At 40.4% G+C, this 21,519-nt stretch overlaps 2 protein-coding genes across 5 annotated transcripts in view; one reads left to right on the top strand and one right to left on the bottom strand.

The window, feature by feature from the left end:
- Positions 1 to 5,453: 5,453 nt before the first annotated feature.
- GPR151 (G protein-coupled receptor 151) lies at positions 5,454 to 10,894 on the top strand. The gene has a single exon (XM_078385775.1). The coding sequence runs from the start codon at positions 8,975 to 8,977 to the stop codon at positions 10,208 to 10,210; it is 1,236 nt and encodes a 411-aa protein (XP_078241901.1). The 5' UTR covers positions 5,454 to 8,974; the 3' UTR covers positions 10,211 to 10,894.
- Positions 10,895 to 15,076: 4,182 nt separating this feature from the next.
- Positions 15,077 to 21,519, bottom strand: part of TCERG1 (transcription elongation regulator 1) — a 56,356-nt gene continuing 49,913 nt past the window's right edge. For all 4 annotated transcript variants that reach the window (XM_020806518.3, XM_020806528.3, XM_078385774.1 and 1 more), the window contains 4 exons: positions 19,246 to 19,425; positions 17,930 to 18,013; positions 17,685 to 17,785; positions 15,077 to 16,229 (listed from right to left, as the gene is read on the bottom strand). In XM_020806518.3, coding sequence (XP_020662177.1) covers positions 16,028 to 16,229; positions 17,685 to 17,785; positions 17,930 to 18,013; positions 19,246 to 19,425 — 567 coding nt within the window. In that variant the 3' untranslated portion in view covers positions 15,077 to 16,027. The remainder of the gene's footprint in view (positions 16,230 to 17,684; positions 17,786 to 17,929; positions 18,014 to 19,245; positions 19,426 to 21,519) is intronic.

Raw genomic sequence — 21,519 nt, 5'->3', positions numbered from 1 at the left:
CCTTGCTTGGACACTTCTTTCTGAAGCCAGCACACACATGTAGAATATATTATGCTAAGCCTGGATTTTGTGGGCATTTCTTGTGTCAGTAGCAATGAATGCTACGGCATAAATGGAATTCCATGGCCTTATAGCAATTGAATGTGCCTGCGTGTGGGTGCTGGAAATTACCAGCCTATGACACTGATAGAGATGTTCTTTTTGTTGTCTGTGGCTGATTTGGTGGTAAGGGTTACCAGCTTCTCACAAGGATGACCAGAATCTGGAACATAGGCAGAAATCCAGCTCTCCACTCATGTCTTAACTGCAGGACATGTGGATTTATATTGTTTTGGCTTGTAGTGCAGTTTTGCCTCATTGGCCTTTTTAGTCAGTTTTGTGAGACAAGAGTAGAACCTCTTTTCTGCAACCAGACTGTTTCCTTCACAGGCAGTGTCTTTGCACTGTCCTTATTTTGCTCAGTTGGCATTTCAGTATCTGGCAGCTATACGTGCATTTCATCTTTCTGGCTGGAAACTCCTGAGATAGACAGATATCCTCCTATGTGGATATATCAGAGGTATTTTATTGGTAAACTCAAGGAAACATCAGGGAGACTTTGGTGAACTGGGTTAGGCCCAGCACTGTCATGTGGTTTGGTAGGGCAAACACCAGCCCCTCAACATCAATGGTAAAACCTGATACTCCTGCTAGTTTCTAAAGTGGTGCTTAGCCTGTAGAATAAAGCTGCATTGGGGTGTGGAAACTTCAACAAGGTAGTGGGATACTCACTGGCTGCTCTGTTTGTTTTCTTGAAATGTTGTTCTGGTACCTTTGGATTAAAAACATGGCTGATTCCACAACAAACATAACAGCTGCAGCTGCCCAGCTGCTCAGGTGGATTGGAAAATGCAGACCAGGGGCATATCAGATGTAGATGGGGTTTAAATGACGTCCACACAAACAGCAGCCCCTCCTGCTCCATATGGAAGTGCCAAAAAGGGGGGGGGGATTGTGCTAATCTCACTGCAGCCGCTTTTGAAAACTGGAGGGACAGTCCAGCTGTAAGATATGAGAGCTCAAAAACTTACTTTTCAAAGCATTTAGTTTCAGATATAGTTTTCTCCCAGGAACTAGCTACTGTTGTGTTTTTTTAAAGTTAGGTCTTTATTTTCTTATTGTTCAGAAGTAAATAAAGCAGGGTGTTTCTGTCACAAGCTGCTGGTCTGTAGTAAAATATGCAAGATAAATAGTGAGATCATACACATCTTGCAATTTAGAAAGTACCTTTAAGAGTACCAAAAAGACTTATAACCACACCACAAAGGTAATGATCCCTTCTAAGCCCAAATCCTGCTGTGCTGCTCTACTTGTGCAATGGGAGTAATGTCATTGTTAGCAGCAAATGGTCAGTGATTAAAGACTTTTTTTTTTATTTTGGGGTACACACAACTTGCAAACAATGAAATGAAGTTGTGTGCACCCCAGAAGTGAAAAACTAAGTCTTTAATTAGCAGGAATCTGCTGCTGCTGACATCATTCCTGTTATTTAGGCACAACTCACCCAACAGGATAGCCAGTGAAATAGTAAGTTGCAGCTAGAGTAGATCTATTGAATCAATGGAACTTTCACAGGCATTGACTCACCAGATCCTCCCTGATTTAATGGCCTATGCTGGCTGCAATACATTACTGGATTTCAGACACTATGATATAATCATAGTGTAACTTCATTTTGCCTTAGTTACTGAACAAAGGAGTAACCAGTTACAGTCAAACTCTGGATGATACTTGTTTGGACAGACAGACATCCAAAGCCATACTTGGCTCCAACAGACACACTAGTTCAACCTTACCTGGATCCTAGTTAATCAGTACAATTACTAACCCATATTCCTGGAATAAAGAGCCTAGTGCAGTGTTCTATTAGAGAGGCCAATTAATGATGAACAACATGCCACAGTACATTGTGGTTGGGCCCAGCAAAAGTCTCAGTGGATTTTAGGGCATGTTTTTGGTGCAGCAAGTTTATCACGCCCATTATTACGCTTCTTCATGGGTCATAGGTTCATAGCTAACTGGGCACTTCTGTCTCACCACTAGCAGCCTAGCCAAGGACGTTTTGGTGCCAACTGCTATTCCAACCCTTTCCAAGTCCATGTCAAAATACTGCAATAAGCTTGATTTCAAGACAGCATATTTCTATCACTTCCAGCAGAGTATGCAAAATAAGCAGATATGTTTACTTAGAAAACAAACATATGTTTAGCTTCTCTTTTCAAAAAAGAAGATTGTATTACATACATATGAACTGGAGACAAGTGGATCTCAGAATATCTGATTGCAGTGTGTGTTTGTTTAAAGCCTGTATGTGTATGAAAAGAAAGATTTCATCTCCACCCTAACATTGTTTTGAGTCAGGCTAATTCCAGTTGACTGTCACCTGCCATTGAGGAGTTGAGGCAAGGGGGGAAAGGGAAATAAATGTATTGGCTTAGTATGCAAAGAAACCTCCCTGATCCTGTAGAGAGAAGTCAAGTAGCTGACACGTCAAGATAGCAAACAAGGCAGGCACTTGAGACCATGAGCCATGTTCTCACCAAGTCTCTCGTGCTCCCACCAGAGGCTCAGAGGGCCTGACCTCCACTTACAAGCGAAATATTGCAAGCAAAAGGGAGCAGCAGGTAGTGCAGCCTGGCCTTCCCTACAAGAAATGAATTATACACTCTCAAAATGTGTTGCAATGAGAATAATGTCCCTTGTCATTTTTTTAATGGCTCATTTGTAGTATCAGCTGGGATGCAGGGAGTGAAAAATACACCCTCCACTTCAGTTTTAGTCATCAGATCAAAAATCATCAGGAGGGATTATTCTTTTCATTGTTCCTTCAGCACAAGTGGGAAGAACAGGCAATTACATGATTAAAGCTCTCCCCCCCACACGCTCATTTGTTGTTGTTGTTTGCAGGATATCTGGTGCTAGCTCTGCTTGACATGATAGAATCTGGAGAGAGGGAAGGAGACGCAAAGAAATGCAAAGAAAATAAATGGGAAACTAATTAGACATTTAATTATACTTCAAGGAAGGAAGTTTGATATTACTTTGGTGATAGAAATTTAAGACATCTTAAAATCATTATTAGCAAAACAACTCTGGGAGTTAAACTTGTTATGTTATGGCTATCTACAGTGCTGGGGGAAAGCCCAAAACAATGACCTTGAACACTCTATGGTGGTCTTAAGCTTAGAAATTTGTTTTGACTTCCCTTTTTTCCCTGAGAACTGATTGAAGCATAGACAAATTTACCCTGAAAAGTCTAATCCTGCCACAGTGGAATTTTTAAACTGTATTTTGAGATCTGGACAAAGACAATTCATCTTGGAATATATATCTGGCTAATGTTGACCTATGTACTCTAATAAAAACATTCAGATGTATCCTGGGTTCTGAATCTGACTGGAGCACAGGCTGGCATAGAATTAACACTGGAATGGACCGCTTCTGGAGCTGGATTACAAAAGGCTTTAGATAACATTTACTATGCTTTAGCAATCTATTTAGTTATTATTGGTATAAAAGACAAAGTTGGTTGGTTAAATTGCCTCAAAATTATATACCGTACTTTTCCGTGTATAAGATGACCCAATGTATAAAACAACCCCCACTTTTCTAACCACAAATTAGAAAATTTAGTTGCTGCTTTCCCCCTCCACTTCCTAAGCCCTATAAAAGCAGGATCAAAGGGCTGTGGGAGTGGAGGGGGAAAGCAAGTGTGTTGGTATAACTAGGGGTTTGGGAGCCACTTTTGCAATAAAGGATAGGTGTGATGGCTGAACCACTGTACCAAACAGCCTGTGCAGCAATGGTGGATGGCACTGAGGAAAAAGAAGAGGAAAACAAACCAGTATTCTCAGTGCAGTGGTGGAAACCATTAGTGGCATGGTTGGTTTGACAATACAATAGTCAAAAAGTATCCAATAGTCAATAGTATCCAATACTGTGCTGATACCAGAGGTTGATAGTGAGTCGGTGTTTTGTGTGTTTCAGGTAGATGGGTGTGTGAAGACAACTAAGCAAGCATCAGTAATTCCTACAGTACAGGGACCAGTAACAGAATTATCTAGGTGATAATGAGTGATGGTGCAGTGGTAGTGCAGAGACATCAGACAGTATTGTTGGGACCTGTACTGTGGGCTTTTGCAGTTGTTGTAGCTTCTATCCATCAGAATTACGGAGCAGTATGATTACGGTGTTCTGGACTGAGGCTAGGTATCATCAGTGAACCTTGTCAAAGGCGTTGTGGAACCATCCTTCCAGCATCCTTGGGTGCATATTCCTGGGTTAGTACTACTGTTCGACTGTCTTCTTCTCTACTATCAAGTCTTGTGGTGACGTGTCCGGGGGGGGGGGATTTCAACAGCCACTAGAGAAAGTTGGTGTGTCTGTGACTACAGGATTTCCTTGGGAGGCTCCAAGGAAATTTCCTGCAACTCCTCAGTGTCCAGTCTCTGTGGGCTTCTGTGCCTCACTTTCATTTTCTTCTTGTTAGGAGTTGCCCACTTTGTGCTTCAGTGTCAATGAGATTGATGATGAGGCTTCCTTGTGTTGAGCTGGCAGCTTGGACATGGCTTGTCTGTAAGGTGAAAGTCTGCTGAGTCAGAGGAATTTCCCATGAAGATCTTGTAGTGGCAGCCAGGCGGAATCACTATAATTAAGGACTTCAGGTCCATTTGCAATTTACAAATCTGCTTCATCCCGCCAACTGTCATTGCCATCTTCTGAAAAATGAAGTATTTGAGTCTGGCACTCCTATATCTTCTCGTCTGGGTGGAGAAGCCCGAACAAATTTAATACGCAGCAGTTATGTGTGCCTCTCCCAGACAAAATAGGTATTTCTTGTGGAGGTCAGTAAGAGAAATCTCCCCTTGACATTCCACACAGTATTTGCAAAAAATAAATAAATAAATAAAAATCGAGAAGCCATAAATCATGAGGATACTCAGTTAACCACCAATATTTAAAAACAAACAAGCATTTGGATATAATGATCACCACCTCTACAAAGAAGAGAAAAAATGTATCTAAGAATACATGTACTTACAAGCAACAGTCTCCTTTAATATTTGGCATAATAATCACATGCCATCAAATCCATTCCAATTTATGGTGACCCTTTCCAGAGTTTTTTAGGCAGAGAGGACTTAGAAAGGGTTTGCCATTCACCTCTTTAGGGGGCATCCTGGGACATTGCAGCCTGCCCAAAGCAACACAGCCTGGCTCTTCTCTCATGAGGCACAGTGAGGAATTGAATTCCCAAACTCTGGCTTTGCAGCCAGATACCTAACTCACTGAGCTATCCAGCTAAGTTGAAAAACATGTTGGAGCATGCATTATGGGAAGGGGAAGGGAGCAATCATTGCAACTCTCAGTCTGGAAAGTTTCAAGTGGAATGTCTCGGTGCAGACACAGGAACATCCGTTATTTTGACTTGGTTCAAGATAGGAAGGTCTATAGGGGTGTTCCCATGGGCTGTAGGTTGCTTTAGTAGGCTACAATTGTGAGGGTTTCTGGTAGGCTCTGATACAGAGCCCAGAGGAGGAGGACTGGTGGGTCTTTTTCTGATGTTTTCAATTCTGAAACCGAAAGCAAAGAGCCTTCTCATAACACAGTTGATCATCAGCATTGAGAAGGCTTAAGACTGTGGAATCTTACAGGCCAATTTCACTGATAAACCAAGAAGCTAAAATATTTATGGTAATTTTGGCAGCAAGATTAAACAATTTCATAGGGAAATATATTAAGAAAGATCAAAATTGATTCATGCAAGGTAGGCAGATGTCAGATACAATGAGAAAGGTGCTTAATCTAATGCACCTGGCAAAAGAATCAAAATGTCAGGCAGGAGTGGTGTCCCTAGATATTTTTAAAGCCTTTGACTCGGTTGAATGGGATGCATTAAAATATTGATTAAACAGATAGGATTTGGCACCTAATTCAGACAAATAATCCAAGAACTATATTCTGAAAACATTTATAATAATGGTATTTAGTACCATTACTTATAATAAATAATCAATAATCCTAGGCCAAGGAATGAGACAGGGTTGCCCCTTATCTCCAATTTTATTAACATTGGTAATAGAAATGCTGACACAAGTAATCAGAAATGATAGTTCAATTAAAGGCATAGATACCAGAGAGAAGGATAAAATATATCTTTTTGCAGATGATACATTATTAATAATTAAAAACCTAAAAGATACATTGCATAAAATCAGAGCACATTTACATTTATTTGAAGAAATAACTGGTTTGAAAGTAAATTGGGAGAAATCAGAATGTATTATTCTGAAGTAGATAAGAAGGAATCGAAAAAAGAATTTAAAGGAAGAATAGAAAATGTAATCAAATACTTAGGAATTCATATCACATGGAATTTAAAAGAAATGATCACATTACATATGGACAAACTGAAGAAAGAAATTAATGAACAGATAAATCAATATCAAGAGTTTAAATTGTCACGGTTTGGTAGATAGCATTATGTAAAATGAAGATTATCCCTAAATTTTGTATTTTGGATGCTTCTAATAAAGATTGGTGAAATATATTTGAAAGACTGTTAGAAGCTGATAAATAATTACTGTAATGGAAACAAACAAACAAGGATCAATAATAGGCTATGGTATGTTCCACAAAAAGGAGGCCTCGGACTACCTACACACATACCATCTGAATTGATTGACAGCAACAAACAAATTTCACCAACATACTAAAGAGAGGGAAAAGGCACTTATAAGACAGGTGGGGCTCTCTTTGAAATCAAGGGCTGGAAGGAATGATAGGTTAGTTCTAGATAGATAGACAGTCACCCCAATCCAGAAAAGTCCCTCCAAGTCAGATAGGATTACAAAGAAAACTCCTAAACCTTTTCCCCCAGCACAAAGATAGATTGATGCTCCCGGAATCTTCCACTTTTGGCCACTTCTAATTTCATTTCTACTTCCAATTACATAGTCTTTTTGCTTCCTATATTGTTAGTCAATATAGTTAGAGATTATGTATACCTTGATTCAATCATCAATCCAAATGAAGACTGCAGCTAAGAAGCAGGAAAAGATTGTGACTAGGAAGGGTAGCAATGAAGGAATTAGAAGAGATCATCAGATGTAAGGATGTGTCACTGGAGACCAAGATCATCCACATTTTTTAATTTCCAGTCACTATATATGGGTGTGAAAATTGGACAGTAAAGAAAGCTGATAGGGGAAAAATGATTTTTGGGGGAATACAGTGCTAGAGGAGAGCTTTGTGGATTCTAAAAATGAACAAATATAGCCTGAAATATCTCTGGAGGCAAACATGTTGAAGCCAAGGCTGCCTTACTATGACCACATCATGAAAAGGCGGGATTCTATGGAAAAGACAATAATCCAGGGAAAGATTGAAGGCAGGAGGCAAAGAAGAAGACTAAATACGAAATGGAGCAGCTCTCTAAGGGAACCCAGAAGCTTGAGTTTGCACAAGCTGGGCACAGCAGTTGAAGACCGGACCTCTTGCCGATCGGTCTCATATAGGGTCTCCATGATTTGGGGGGGGGGACTTGACGGAACAAAACAGCAATTTCATTTATTTTTCTGTTCGTATTTTTGTCAGCTGGGAGCAGCCCATGGAGGAGTTGCCAGGAAAGGACATTTTGCTACCAGACCTCCTGAGCCATAAAGTATTATGAGCTTTGCTCTAATAAAGAAGTGAAAAGGATGAAGTAATGAGTCTCTCCAAAGGGCTGTGGGGGTTACAGATTCAAAGCCCGGCTGCTGAGATGGTGTTCCAGTTACTGATATATCATGATAGATAAGTCTGAAGAGAAGGCCAGAAAATGTTAATTTCAGATCTCATCTCAGTGAACTCACTTTAAGTAAACCACTAATCCTCGGAAACCGTTTCCTTTTTGCAATGTGAGAATATGGCTATGGCTACTCCTCTACTCTGAATTACTGCTGCAACCATTACCAAGATATTTGTACAACAGCAGTATTAAAATGTTAATCTTTCACCAACCAACCATTCTAACAATGTTTCTTATATAGACATAATGCTTAAAATTTCAAGAAGGGTCTAGGCATGACAGAAATGCCCTAAATAATCTAGCTAACCTGTTCCAGCACCTGCATGTGTTTCCACACGAAGGAAAACAACAAGTATCTTGTGAGCTAAATGATGCAAATACTCTGAAGAGTTGTCAACAACCTCATTTTCTCCACCAGATTCCAAGTTTTGACATGCAGCTATAAAAGATGCAATAGGACAAAAGTCCCCATCAAAGCTATGACAGAACAATCTGAATTACACAGTCAACTTTTGATCAAATGCCTTCATTAAAGAGAAATTGTGAAAGAGCACTACCCTATCATTACATCGCTGAACTGCAGAGACAATTTTCTGTAAAGTCAAAATGAGATTTGCACCTGTAGCACCTGGAGTGAAGTTTTGCCATTATTTGTGACATGATTATAGAGTTCCTTTAAGATGTGGCCTATGTTCAGATTAGCCCCCAAATTGGAGAATTATTCAGTCCTACGGTTTTTCTGTATTATGTGTCTAGACCTGACTTCCAAACGACCCATTTATTATTGAAAAATGGAACCAAGCACAGAGTTCTACATCATTTATGGAAGAATCGTTTTAATTACTCCATGGGGCTGCTACACTGGTTATTAGACTTGCTAATAAGCAGCAAGCTATGGACTCCCACTGGGGGACTGTCAATCAAAGCAGCAGCAATTATATAGCAATGAGAAACTCTAGCTAGAGCTACATGTACTGAATTGAGGCTTCTCGCAGAGGCTGTGTACTCCATCCAGAATGTCAGATTTGTTTCAGCCACGGAGGGCTTGAGAGGGGGGAGGGAGAGAGGGAGCAGGAAGGGATTTAATCCCATTGACGTGTATCAAGAACAGGCGGCATTTACTGGAGAAAATCTGCCTTCAGCACCATGAACAGCTCCCTGGCTCAACCACTTCGTTATGCAGGAGGCTACGAACCCCAGGATTCCAAAGAGTGGAAGGTGGTGATCCCAGCCTTCTTGGGAGTGATCTGCCTGGCCGGTTTCGCAGGGAATGTGTGCGTAATTGGGATCCTACTCTACAATTCCAAGAAAGGGAAACCTTCCATGATCCACTCCTTGATCCTCAATCTCAGCTTGGCAGATCTGCTCCTTGTTCTCTTTGTGCTGCCCTTCCGGGCAGCTGCTTACTCCAGAGGAGTCTGGTACTTGGGCTGGTTTCTCTGCAAAACCTCTGACTGGTTCCAACATGCTTGTATGACAGCCAAGAGCTTGACCATTGCTGTGGTAGCCAAGACGTGCTTCATGTATGCAAATAACCCGGCTAAACAGGTGACTATTAAGTGGCAGACCATCTGTGCGGTGCTCTTGGCTATTTGGCTGGTGGCCTTGGGAATCCCGTTACCCTTGTGGTTCTTCAGCAGCCTCCGTGAGCCAGAGGTGGGCTCTGCTCTGTGCGTCCTGGTTATTCCAACTCAGGCTCATGAGTTTATGTCAGCTTTTGTCAAGCTCTATCCCTTGCTGGTATTTTGTGCGCCATTCACTTTTGCGTTCTTTTATTTCTGGAGAGCTTACGGCAGGTGCCAGCGAAGAGGGACCAAGACACAAAACCTGAGGAACCAGATCCGCTCCAGGTGCCTAACTATGATGCTTCTGAGTGTGACTCTCACCTCTGCTGTGATGTGGCTTCCTGACTGGATATCTTGGTTGTGGCTCTGGCACCTGACCAAAGATGGGCCTGTCCCTCCACAAGGATTCATGGCGACCACCCAAGTCATGATGTTTGCCATCTCTTCGGCCAACCCTCTTATCTTTGTACTTATGTCCGAGGAGTTCAGAGAGGGTTTTAAAGGCTTGTGGAAAAGGCTTACATTGAAGAAGCTTCCATCAACCCCGGAAGATCAGGAGGAAACAGCAGCTGATGATGACAGGCAGGGAACCCCAGATACAGCTCCTTCACCAGAGGCACTGACTCCTAATCAAGAGAAAGAGCCCCCTTCTGTCCCCTGTACCTCAGAAAGCATGGAAATAAAGGAGATGCCTATTTTGCCAGATGTTGAACAGTTCTGGCATGACAGGGAAGTTGTCCCTGATGCACAAGACAATGATCCTATTCCTTGGGAACATGAAGAACAAGAGACAGTAGGTTGTGATCAGCAAAAGTAAAGTTAGAAAGCTGAAAAGGCAAGCAGGAAAAAAAATCATTAGGTTGGAATTCTGCTTTCATAATGTTTAAGAGTAGATCCATTTAAGTCAATGGGATATAGATGTGTTGTAACTTAAATCTCATTGCTTTCAATGGGTCTGTTTCACAATGTAGGGACACAGTCCATTATGATTTTCTTGCTTACTTGGAATATATGCTAAACTGGTATATAAGATATATTGCTATATTGACTATTATAGTTTTACTTTTGCATGTGTTCAGCAGCGCTGGATCTTATTGATTTCTCCAAAATTTATGTTATGTAGAAATGCAGCTATAACCACTATGCATTCAGATTTTATTCCTCATCCTATTTAAAATTCATATCCTGCACTTCCATGAGGAAAAATTCAAATTTCAGAAGTGTTAAAATGGTTAACTTTGCAAAGTAGTTTTGCTTCAGTGAGTGAGTTGAGAAACTGCATGACCTGACTACAAATTGGAGGGGCTTTTTGCTTATTAGTAATGCATATAGCAAGTTTTGTGTGTACTTTGAGTGAAAAGTTAGGTGTTTGAGCCAGTTTTGTTTCAGTCCAAAAAAGTGCAGAACAAAAGGTGTTATTTGGTTTTCACTAGAGAACATGAATTATTGGTTTTCTTGCTGTTACTATACTACAGATGTATTAAATGTGCTTGGAGAAAAAGTGGATCGTTTTTCCTGGTAACTGATCAGCCTGCTCATCGCTCTCCGAGTTTAAAACACAAGGTTTATATTTTAGATTGTTCCAAGAAAGATGTGAAAAAAATTGATCACCCTGCATTTATGGCAGTTTGGGCATTTATAGAACATTTGTAGCTAGCAAGCAGTACAGGAGTTGAACAAAAAATGAAGTTATTCCAGTACAGTATTGAATAGCATCCCTTCATGCCATAGTATATGCAGGATTGCACATTATGCAACAGTGAAGTTGCAGCTATATCTAAACTATAGGCTAGGTTTGCATTTTCATTTCAAGACAAGCATTTTCCAAAGGCAAATGAGTTGTTTAGGAAGTAATATGAGCTGGCTCAACTAGAAATGCTGCAATGTTTCTTTTCTGAATTACTTTATAGTTCTGTATCAGCTGGAATATATGCAAAACCAAGTCAGTTTTTCTTCCAATGAAAGATGCTTCTTCTTGAAAGCACCTTTCTTTGGGACTAAAATAATTTATTCAATTTTTCCTCAGGAAAAAAAATGCTTTTAAACATACTAGAAGCACTAGGCATTTATTTCAATACTGTGAAGAGAAACAAAACACCCATCTGAGGAAGCTAGAGCACTGGACATTGGGTTGTCTGAGTGGAGATCATACTCAATCACTGAGCTTTCAAGGTGCAAAAGTGAATACAACAAAACATTCAGGGGCTTAAATGCAAGTTACCATTCAACATGTACACAATTTTACTGTGGACAGAATTTAACTTGTATGAACCTCTCTGGAAAGTACAAAGCACATTGTCAGTGGATTCTATCCCACCACTAAAAGACTTGCATATTTTCAAGAAAACCTTGCATAGGTGGTTAGTTAGCAAGGATAGGTTACTCTGGTTGGTTTTGAGCTTGGGCAAGAAGGCAAAGTAGGGAACACGATAGAAGTGTATAAAATTATGCAGCGCATAATTATGGGAACAATTGTATGGATAAGATGGTGCAAGGGATAAGACACAAAACCATTACTGAATCTGAAATAGTATGCTTTTTCCAGTGAAGGCTTGGTCCGCCTAATCTCGATCACTTCCAGCTGACTTACCTGGATGAGCAGGATCATATAGAATATGATAGTTCTTTAAGCAACCTAGCAAATTTTAAATGTGTGTGTGTGTGTGTGTAACTGGCCATCAGCCAGTGAAGGAAATATAAATGAGGAGTCAGAAATTTATGAAGAATAAGCTTGGTCAGAACCTATTTTGTACGAGTTCAGATTTCAGCATGCTTTTTGAAAGAGACATCATGAAAGTCATATTCATGAATCCAGCCTAGGCAAATATTTACGATTGCCCCACATTACGACAAAACTGCATTACGACGATCTTTTTGCGATTGCAATTGCGATCGCAAAACAATGGTCTAAATGGGGGAATTTCACTTTGTGATGATCGGTCCCCTGCTTCGGGAACCGATTCTTCGCAAAACGATGATTTTCAGACAGCTGATCGGTGGTTTCAAAATGGCCACCGGGTAAATAAAATGGCTCCCCACTGTTTTCTGGGACAGATTCCTCGCTGCACAGGCACCGAAAATGGCCGCCCTATGGAGGATCTTCGCTGGAGGGTGAATTTCCAGCCCATTGGAACACATTGAAGGGGTTTCAATGCGTTTCAATGGGCTTTTTATTTTCGCATTACATTTTTGTTCTACAGCGATTTCGCTGGAATGAATTAACGTCATAATGCGAGGCACCACTGTATGATACTGGCAAGATATGCTTCTACAGAAATAGACCCAACAGAAATAGACCCAACAGGACACCAGTCTAGACTGGGCAAACATACTTGCAGTTATACCTGCAATTTGGACATTCACCAAATCGTGAATCTGATCTTTTGTTGTAAAAACCAAGTTCATCCAAAACAAGCTGAACCCTTGTTGGAGGATCAGCAGTACAATTGTTCAAGAACATGTCTCTGTTGGACAAATTAAGTTTTAGTTTACTGACATTTGATTTATTATTTCAGATATGGATACTAAACCTCTCACGTGGGGACAGAAAGGAGAGCTATCTTATCAACACAGAGATTATATCATAGTTAATTTTTTGGATAATCTTGCCCCCCTATTTTTTTATGTAAATGATAAATGCAGGGGAATTTGGAAAGCCAGTGAGTGCACAAAAGAATGGTATCATGGTACCTAAAGATGCTGAGAGATCCAACAGAATCAAAAATGTTCCTTTCTCCAATGTCCAGTAAATATAGAAAACAAAACCCATAGATAATTCACATAGTATTTAAAGACATTTGGAGATCCAACTAAATAGGAACAGGTCAGAAACACTAAGGCTCTTTCCTAATTGCCTTAGGGCAGTGGTCCCCAACCTTGGGCCTCCAGATGTTCTCGGACTACAACTCCCAGAAGGCTTCACCACCACCTCTGCTGTCCAGGATTTCTGGGAGCTGAAGTCCAAGAGCATCTGGAGGCTCAAGGTTGGAGACCAGGGCCTTAGGGGAAAAGCCCTCCTTTCCCAAAAAGCTAAACCTTAAAACATATTTCATGTTGCAAACAACCTTGTATGAGACTCAGTCCATATATAGCCTGGTAAATTAGGCTGCATCTTACACGCACTTATTATGTCCCATAAAGTCAACTACAACTTATGGTGACTCCATGAATGAACAGCTTCCAAAATATCCTACCATTAACAGCTCTGCTCAGCTCCTATAAATTCAAGCCTGTCGCTTCCCATATGGATTCAATCTATCTCATATTTGGTCATCTTTTCCTGCTGTCTTCAACTTTCTAGCACTACTGTCTTTTCCAGTGAATCTTGTCTTCTCATGATATGCCCAAAGTATTAGTCTCTGTTTCATCATTTTTGCCTGTAGGGAGAGTTCAGGTTTGATTTGATCCAGGATCCACTTGTTTTTCTTTCTGGCAGTCCATGGTATCTGCAAAGTTCTCCGTCTGCACATTTCAAGTGAACCAATCTTTTTCCTTGGTGGCTTTCTTTATTGTCTAGCTTTAACATGCATATGTAATAACTGGAAATGCAATAGTGTTCATGATCTTTAACGATTACAATTTCATCATTTTCCACTTTGAACAGGTGAGATAAAATACACCATTGTCCAATCCCACTGCCTATGGAAAGCTATTCTGTTTCTCCATACTAACAGTAGCTTCTTGCCCACAATATAGATTATGCATCAGGATAATCTGGTGTTGAAGGCATGCCCATTTATTATAAAACCACAGCTTTTCATGTTGTGCATAAAGATTTAGTTGAAGTCTAATATAAAGCACAGACTGATCTTCTGAAATTCTTTGTTGTGCTCCAGGAGCCAATATATATTTGCAATATGTTCTCTAGTGACTCTTTTCAAAATCCAGCCTGAATAGCAAACATTTCTCGCTCCATATATGGTAGAAATCTTTGTTAAAAAAACAGAGTACCATTTGCTTGCATGAGAAATTAACACAAGTATTCTATAGTTCCTGCACTCACTGGCATCCCCTTTTTTGCAATGTATACTGAACTTTTCAAGTTTGTGACTGTTTTGTTTTGCATATTTGTTGGCATGTGTTGTTAGGATTTTGACAGATTCAGTCTCAGTGGCTTGAAATAGTTCTTCTAATATGCCACCTACTTCTAGTGATAAACACTTTAATGTGGTGAGGAGGTCTGACTCTGTCATGGAAGCTGACAATGCTGTCAAGGGCTAGACTCTATTATGTATATAGTGCATGTCTGAGATTGCTTCATGGTCATTATGAGTTTCAACTTCTACTGAGGTTACCCAAGGGGGGATGGTAAAAACTGAGACATCAGCCTAATCCTCTTCAGGATTAACAGTCACACTAAAAGAAAATGATGATGGGCTTAACAATCACACCAGAAGATATGGTGATGGGCAGAGAAACACCTGAAGGGCAGCTACTTGGCAGCAGCATTAATGGAAGATAACACTGGTGGAGGATCCTTCACAGACAACGGCAGTGACACCCAAGACAACTTTTGCACAAGCTGTGCAGACAAAGGCAATGGTAAACCACTTCTGATTATTTCTTACCTTGAAAACCCTATGAGACAATCCAAATGTGCATTTACTTGGAGGCCAGTCCAACTGAATTCAGTAGGACTTACAAAAATCAAAGGATGCAATAAACTATTACTGAACATATACAATCCATATATAAAAAGGGCTGGTTTATTGTCGCTCAAATACGTAAACTGAACAATCCCAACATCTCAAAATTAAACTTTAGAAATACAAGTTTAACATTCAAAACAGGAATATAGTTTACAAGAAACACCCTGTAGGGAAATTCTTAGTCTAATCCAGAGATGGATAGAGATCACTTTATGGTAAATAAAAGTGGTTTTGTACAACCGTACTATGGGGAAAGTTTTTTTTTCCTGTGCATTTCCAATTTACAGCAAAAAACATTACCAGACTACTGGACAAAGCAACTTGATTGTGCCTACTAGGGAGGAGGGAGAAAAGGGGGAATCAAAGCAGGCCTGTGAACAAGATCAAATGGTGTTTATCAATTTGGTCACTGCAAGGTTCATTCTCCTTTCATGCTGGACCTGACATTTGTGGAGTGAGTCCTGATTTATACAGGAAAGGCCATGCATGGGTAGAGAATCAGGCCCTATATTTTCAGGTTCATGAAGGGGCATAATCTTAATGTGGTCTTCAGCAGTCAATAATTCAATCATCAGAGTGCCTGACCTTGGACCTCCCATTAAGGACATCTGTAGTATTTTTGTAGTTCTTAACTTCAGACCACAACTATCATCATCCCAAGGCTTTCACATGTAACACTGCTGAGAAAAATGTTTCCAAATGCTACCAACATCTACACCTTGTACACAGATATTGCATTGTTCTAGGATCTAAAAATTACTGGAAATAGCTGCATGGTTAATATTTGTCAGTCATGCAACAAAGAGAAAAGGCATCAATAATGCAAATGTTCTCTCTGCACAGAGACTGCTTTATGTTCACAAATGTTGCTTCTTTGCTCCTTGGATGGTTTTGCAATAGTTCACGGTAATGTATATGATTAAACCTGACAGATGGCTCATGCAATCTTCTTGACTTAACAAATATTGTTCAGGAGTACTTTGTAATTATTTTGTTGTTCGTCTTGTAGGCTCTGAAGCTGTGGGAGGTGGAGGGGGACCTCTGCGATCTAAGTCATCTACATAAGACACAATAAGTTTGCGTCTTTCCTCTGGCACACAGTCAAGTACCAGATAACGTTTGTCATTCTGTAATATTTTCTCTATATCCTTCAGGTGTTGGTCAGATTCCTGGATCAATTTTTTGGATCTGCAATTAAACATAAAGATTATTGTTACTATTAGGTGACTGACATAAACAAACTGGAATATTCATGAAGGTATCAGTAGACAGATTTCTCAGCAGCAGTCCTGCCCATCGAAATAACTCCCTCTTAATGCTGCAATCAGGTAGGCCAAATGCTCAAAAGGACATAGAGACTGGGCTATCCTCTCACCTATAAGGTTGCCCTTTCAGGTCAGGAGCGAGGCAAAATGGCAGGAATGTGTAAGTGTAAAAAAAATCTTGCATTGCCACTGCCTCTGGTGTACTTGGCCTGCAAGTAAACATACGATTTCAGTCTCAAGGACTGCCAGTATTTTTTTAAATCAAATTTAAATTACAAAATTTACAAAATTTTGTAAATTACAAAAATGTAAACAAAAATGAGCACATTTTAAATTGAACACTGCATAAGAGCAATCAATGCCTTTAGGAGATGGAGTCTAACACTCCCCTGGCAATCCAGCCCAGCAAAAGCAGCACATTCATTTCAGACAGATCTTTTTTTCAATGGCAAGAATCATCAGACCTCAATACAACCACAAGGGAGAAGAGGAATAGCACAGGATGGGAAGCTCATCTCATTGTCTTGTGAAGAGACCACAACAAGTCTAAGGTAAACTTGCTATTTTCTCACTGTTCAACTATTATTATTTTAAACAATAACTATCTTGGCAGAAAATATGTGTCTGTATATGTGCACCCCGCCTTTCTGCCAATGAATGGGCACACAAAGTGAATAAATGGGTCACCTAAAGTTGAGTTGCAAAAAAGCAGGACACCTTTTTCACAGGTGGACAGCACTACTTAGTTGTTTGGTAATGCTGTGAAACAAAACAATCAAAGGCTTAGTTGCAAAGCACTGTGAATGGCAAGGGGTGAACAGGCCTGTTCCATGAAGTCCTGCATAAAAGCTAGACTTCTTGGGTGCAGCACCACAGTGTATCAGAGTTTCTACAGTAATACAGTAGCAGTGAATGATGAAATTAGAGACTGGCTGTGGCTGATAAAGCCATCTCAAGACAGAGCACCTTTGGATCCAGCCCAGTCTCTACACACTTTGAAGAAAAAGCTCAGTTTTGTGTTCGTTTTGTTTTTAACATTTTTGGGAGAAGGCTACATAATACACAGAATATACAGGAAGAATGTTTAATTTGATCCAAAATATTTGGTCCGCATCAATATGATGTATCAAACAATATACAATTGATTTGGGATTTTGAGAAATGTCCTTCCCAAACATTATCACCAGAGAAAAAGAATATATCCATACTATGATTGAACACATTTTCAATTCAGAGTAACAGATTGTAGCAATCCAAAATATTTCTCATTTTCTAATTCTCTAAACTAAGAAAAGTGATAATCTATAGCAGAAAAATTAAGAAACAGCAGAAAGTGGAGGTTTAGAAACCCATCTCTGTGCTGTTTCTGAATACATACCTATATGTTATAAATTTGGTCTCTTTCAAAAGTGTTCTGAAATCTGCTTTGGCTGTAATATATTTGTCTCTGATGTACTCTTCAAACTCTCTTTGCTTTTTCTGGATGGAAAGAAAAAAGCACATTTTAAAATGTAATCATTAGAACAGTGATTTTTAAATATTTCATATATGTTATATATTATTATTCATGAGTGATCAAGTAGTATTATGCCTGTCTTTAAATACATGAGAACAAGGTCTTACCCTATCACTGGAGGAGAATTTAATGCATCTTGGATCTTCTTTAATTATTTTCTTTACTTCTTTCCATGTTGATGTTAATGTAATCTTTCAAAACAGAGAGGCAAAAAATATTACAGGCTGGTATATGAAGTTCAAACATGGAACAAATGCTTGAGACGCTTATAATGATATCTAACAGCTGAAATTCTGTTGGTGTAAACTTCAGCCACGGAAAGTTGACAACATCAGCAGCAATGGAGACTTTTGGAAATTAAACATTTTCACCACCTCTCCTGAAGCACCCAAGGTTCCCATGTAATCTCTTTTATTATTAGGAAGCTGTAGAAGCCATGAGATGAGAGGGAAGTCTTCAATTACTGACAATTGTTGCTGGCGCTCAAGCCATCCTGGGGTGGTTATTTTTGGTAATTTAACATTCCTCCTTCCTGTACGACAGCTTCCAAAGAATGAAGGAACCTCAGGACACAAGAGTCTCAGACCAAAAGGCAGACACGTTTTATTTCCAAAAATACAGAGCTGCTAATGAAATAATTAGGCTTGCATGGCATTCATTATGCCAGCAGGATTTCAGTCATTGGGTCAGGTTCACGGGATGGATCCTGATCTAATACATAGTTAGGCATGGGTCTAATATTTTTTGACTTACGATTAGAGACAAGCATCTGAGAACAAGCAAGAGAACGCTAAAATGATGAAAAATAATTTCAGCCAGAGAGTGGATCTCAATGCAAGGATACACACCTACACACGTCTATATTGCATCATTCTCTTGTTAAGACAGAAAACACAACCCATGTACATGTCACAACATCCATCTAACTAGGTGATGAGAACAAAGAAGGATACACAAAACACTACCTGAGCATGCAAACCTGTATTATTGCATTTGGTTTCAAATCGAAATTGAATGTTGCTTGATTGTACTAGCTTTTTTGGTAGAACATCTATCAGTGTACACTGCTGAATTTACAGAGTAAACTACCTGAAATGACTGCTACAGAATCAAACCTGTTTCTTCCCCACACTCAAGAATATTTTTATGCTTTTTAAGTTCTCTCCAACCCAAATTTGTCAGAAAAGGGGGAAAATGTTAACAAAGGATCCCATCTCCCACCTCCCATGGCTTAGATCTAGATGTAGGAGCAAAGCTTTAATGGACCTGGATCCAGACGGATTCATTAGAACTCTACTCTAAAACACTGTAAGTCGAAAATAAAAGATCAGTGATGAAAAATTTTAAGTGCTTAAATGTAAATTGAGAAACAGCAAAACTACCAAACGAAAGACTAGCCAGAACTGCTGAACATCACCCTTACTGATGAAGTTTCATCAAGAAGTTGCCGAAAATGCTCTTTCTTTTTCTTTGTAAGGGCCTCTATATGTTCGTTAAACAGTTTTTCCTTCTCTTCTCTTTCCAGCAGAGAGCCAGATTCCCATCGATGATCTTTTCGAAGTGTCCTTCTGGTATCTGACCATGACACATCTGAAGATCGCACCTAATACAGGGAAATAATTGGAGTATTAGGCTATACAGATTACAGTTGCTGATTTTGTTTTACAACAGATACTTTGGGGCTTTTGTTTAATTTTCACCAAGAACCATTACTTATAAGTAGATGCAGAAATACAATGTACATCACTCTCTAAGGTTTTTTTCCCCTCCTGGGGGAGCATGGAAGAGGGAGAAAAGTCTAAATGCGACTGTGTTGAAGATAGCACAGAGAATTAAGAATTATACAGGAACATTACTTCTGAAAAATCATTAACCCTTTTATTTATTTATTAGATTTATATCCCACACCACCTGGCAGCCAGGCCACTCTGGGCGGCTAACAAGACAAACAACACAATATTAAAACACAATAAGAATAAAACAATACAAACAGAGGTTAAATTAAAACAAATGTCTATAAAGATAGTAGAAAGGATGATGAAAGGATGGCAAAAAGGATGATAAAAGGGAAGCAAAGATATCAGCAACTTAATGCTCAGGGAGCCTGATGGAAGAGCTCGTTTAAACCCATCCAACGAGGGTGCCAGGCGTATCTCCATGGGCAGATTGTTCCACAGGCGAGGGGTGATCACCGAGAAGGCCAGGCTTCTTGTTCTTGCCCTCCAGGCCTCCTTCGGGGTCACAGCCCTCAACTGCCCTGCCTGTGAAGAAGAGTTATTACGGATATATCTGGTTGGGAGCAGGCGTTCTGCTAGGTACCGAGGTCCTAAACCGTTTAGGGCTTTGAATGTTATCATCATAACCTTGAAGTCGATGCAGAAACGAACTGGTAGCCAATAAAGGGTGGCCAGAATGGGGGAGATGTGCTGAAATGTCTTCAGCCCAGTTATTAATCTGGCCACCGAATTCTGAACCAGTTGTAGTCTCCGCATCAACCCCAAGGGTAGCCCCACATAGAGAGCACTGCAGTAGTCTATTCTTAAGATTATGAGTGCATGAATCAAAGTCGAGAGTGCCCCCGCATCTAGATAGGGATGAAGCCGGGCAATCCTCCGAAGATGGAAATGGGCTGTCCGGACCAAAGATGTCACCTGAATTTCCATGGTGACACCCGGGTCCTGATAGATACCCAAGCTGCGAACCTCATTCTTCATTGGAAGAGTCACTCCCCCAATGGAAAGGGAGTTTCCCAACCCACTGATGCCAGGGCCACCCACGAGCAAGATTTCCATCTTGTCCAGATTCAACTTCAGTCTACAGTGGTGCCTTGCTTTATGACTGCCCCGCATTACAACGAATCCACTTTACGACGATTTTTGCGATTGCAAAACAATGGTCTAAATGGAGGAATTTCGCTTTGCGATGATCGGTTGGTTCCCTGCTTTGGGAACCGATTCTTCGCAAAACGATGATTCTTCAACAGCTGATTGGCGGTTTCAAAATGGCTGCCGGGTAAATAAAATACTCCCTGCTGTGTTTAGGGATGGATTCCTCGCTATACAGGCAGCGAAAATGGCCACCGTATGGAGGATCTTCGCTGGACGGTGAGTTTTAAGCTCATTAGAATGCACTGAAAAGTTTTCAATGCGTTTGAATGGGCTTTTTATTTTCGCTTTACGATGTTTTCGCTTAACGGCAATTTTCCTGGAACGGATTATCATCGTTAAGCAAGGCACCACTGTATTTGCCCTCATCCACCCCAGAATGGTCCCCAAGCAGTGTTCAAGGGACAGTACAGCATCCACTGCAGTTGGAGAAAAGGAGAGGTAGAGCTGGGTGTCATCAGTGTACTGATGACACCGAGCCCCACAACACTGGATGACCTCACCCAGTGGCCTTATATAGATATTAAATAGCATTGGCGAGATGATCAACTCCTGAGGAACCCCACAATTGAAGATCCACGGGGTGGAAGTCATCTCACCAAGCTGCACTCTCTGGGGATGGTCCCCCAAGAAGGAACAGAGCCATGCCAAAGTGAGGCCACCGATCCCCAGCTCAGAGAGCTGCCCTAGGAGGATACTGTGGTCGACGGTATCAAAGGCCGCTAAGATACTGAGGAGGACCAACAAGGACATATTGCCCCTGTCAGCCTCCCTCAGCATGTCATCCTGCAGGGCGACCAATGCTGTTTCTG

The sequence above is a fragment of the Pogona vitticeps genome, chromosome 2, assembly GCF_051106095.1.
Source record: "Pogona vitticeps strain Pit_001003342236 chromosome 2, PviZW2.1, whole genome shotgun sequence".
NCBI classification, from domain to species: Eukaryota; Metazoa; Chordata; class Lepidosauria; order Squamata; family Agamidae; genus Pogona; species Pogona vitticeps.
This window is presented reverse-complemented; position numbering and strand designations above follow the sequence as displayed.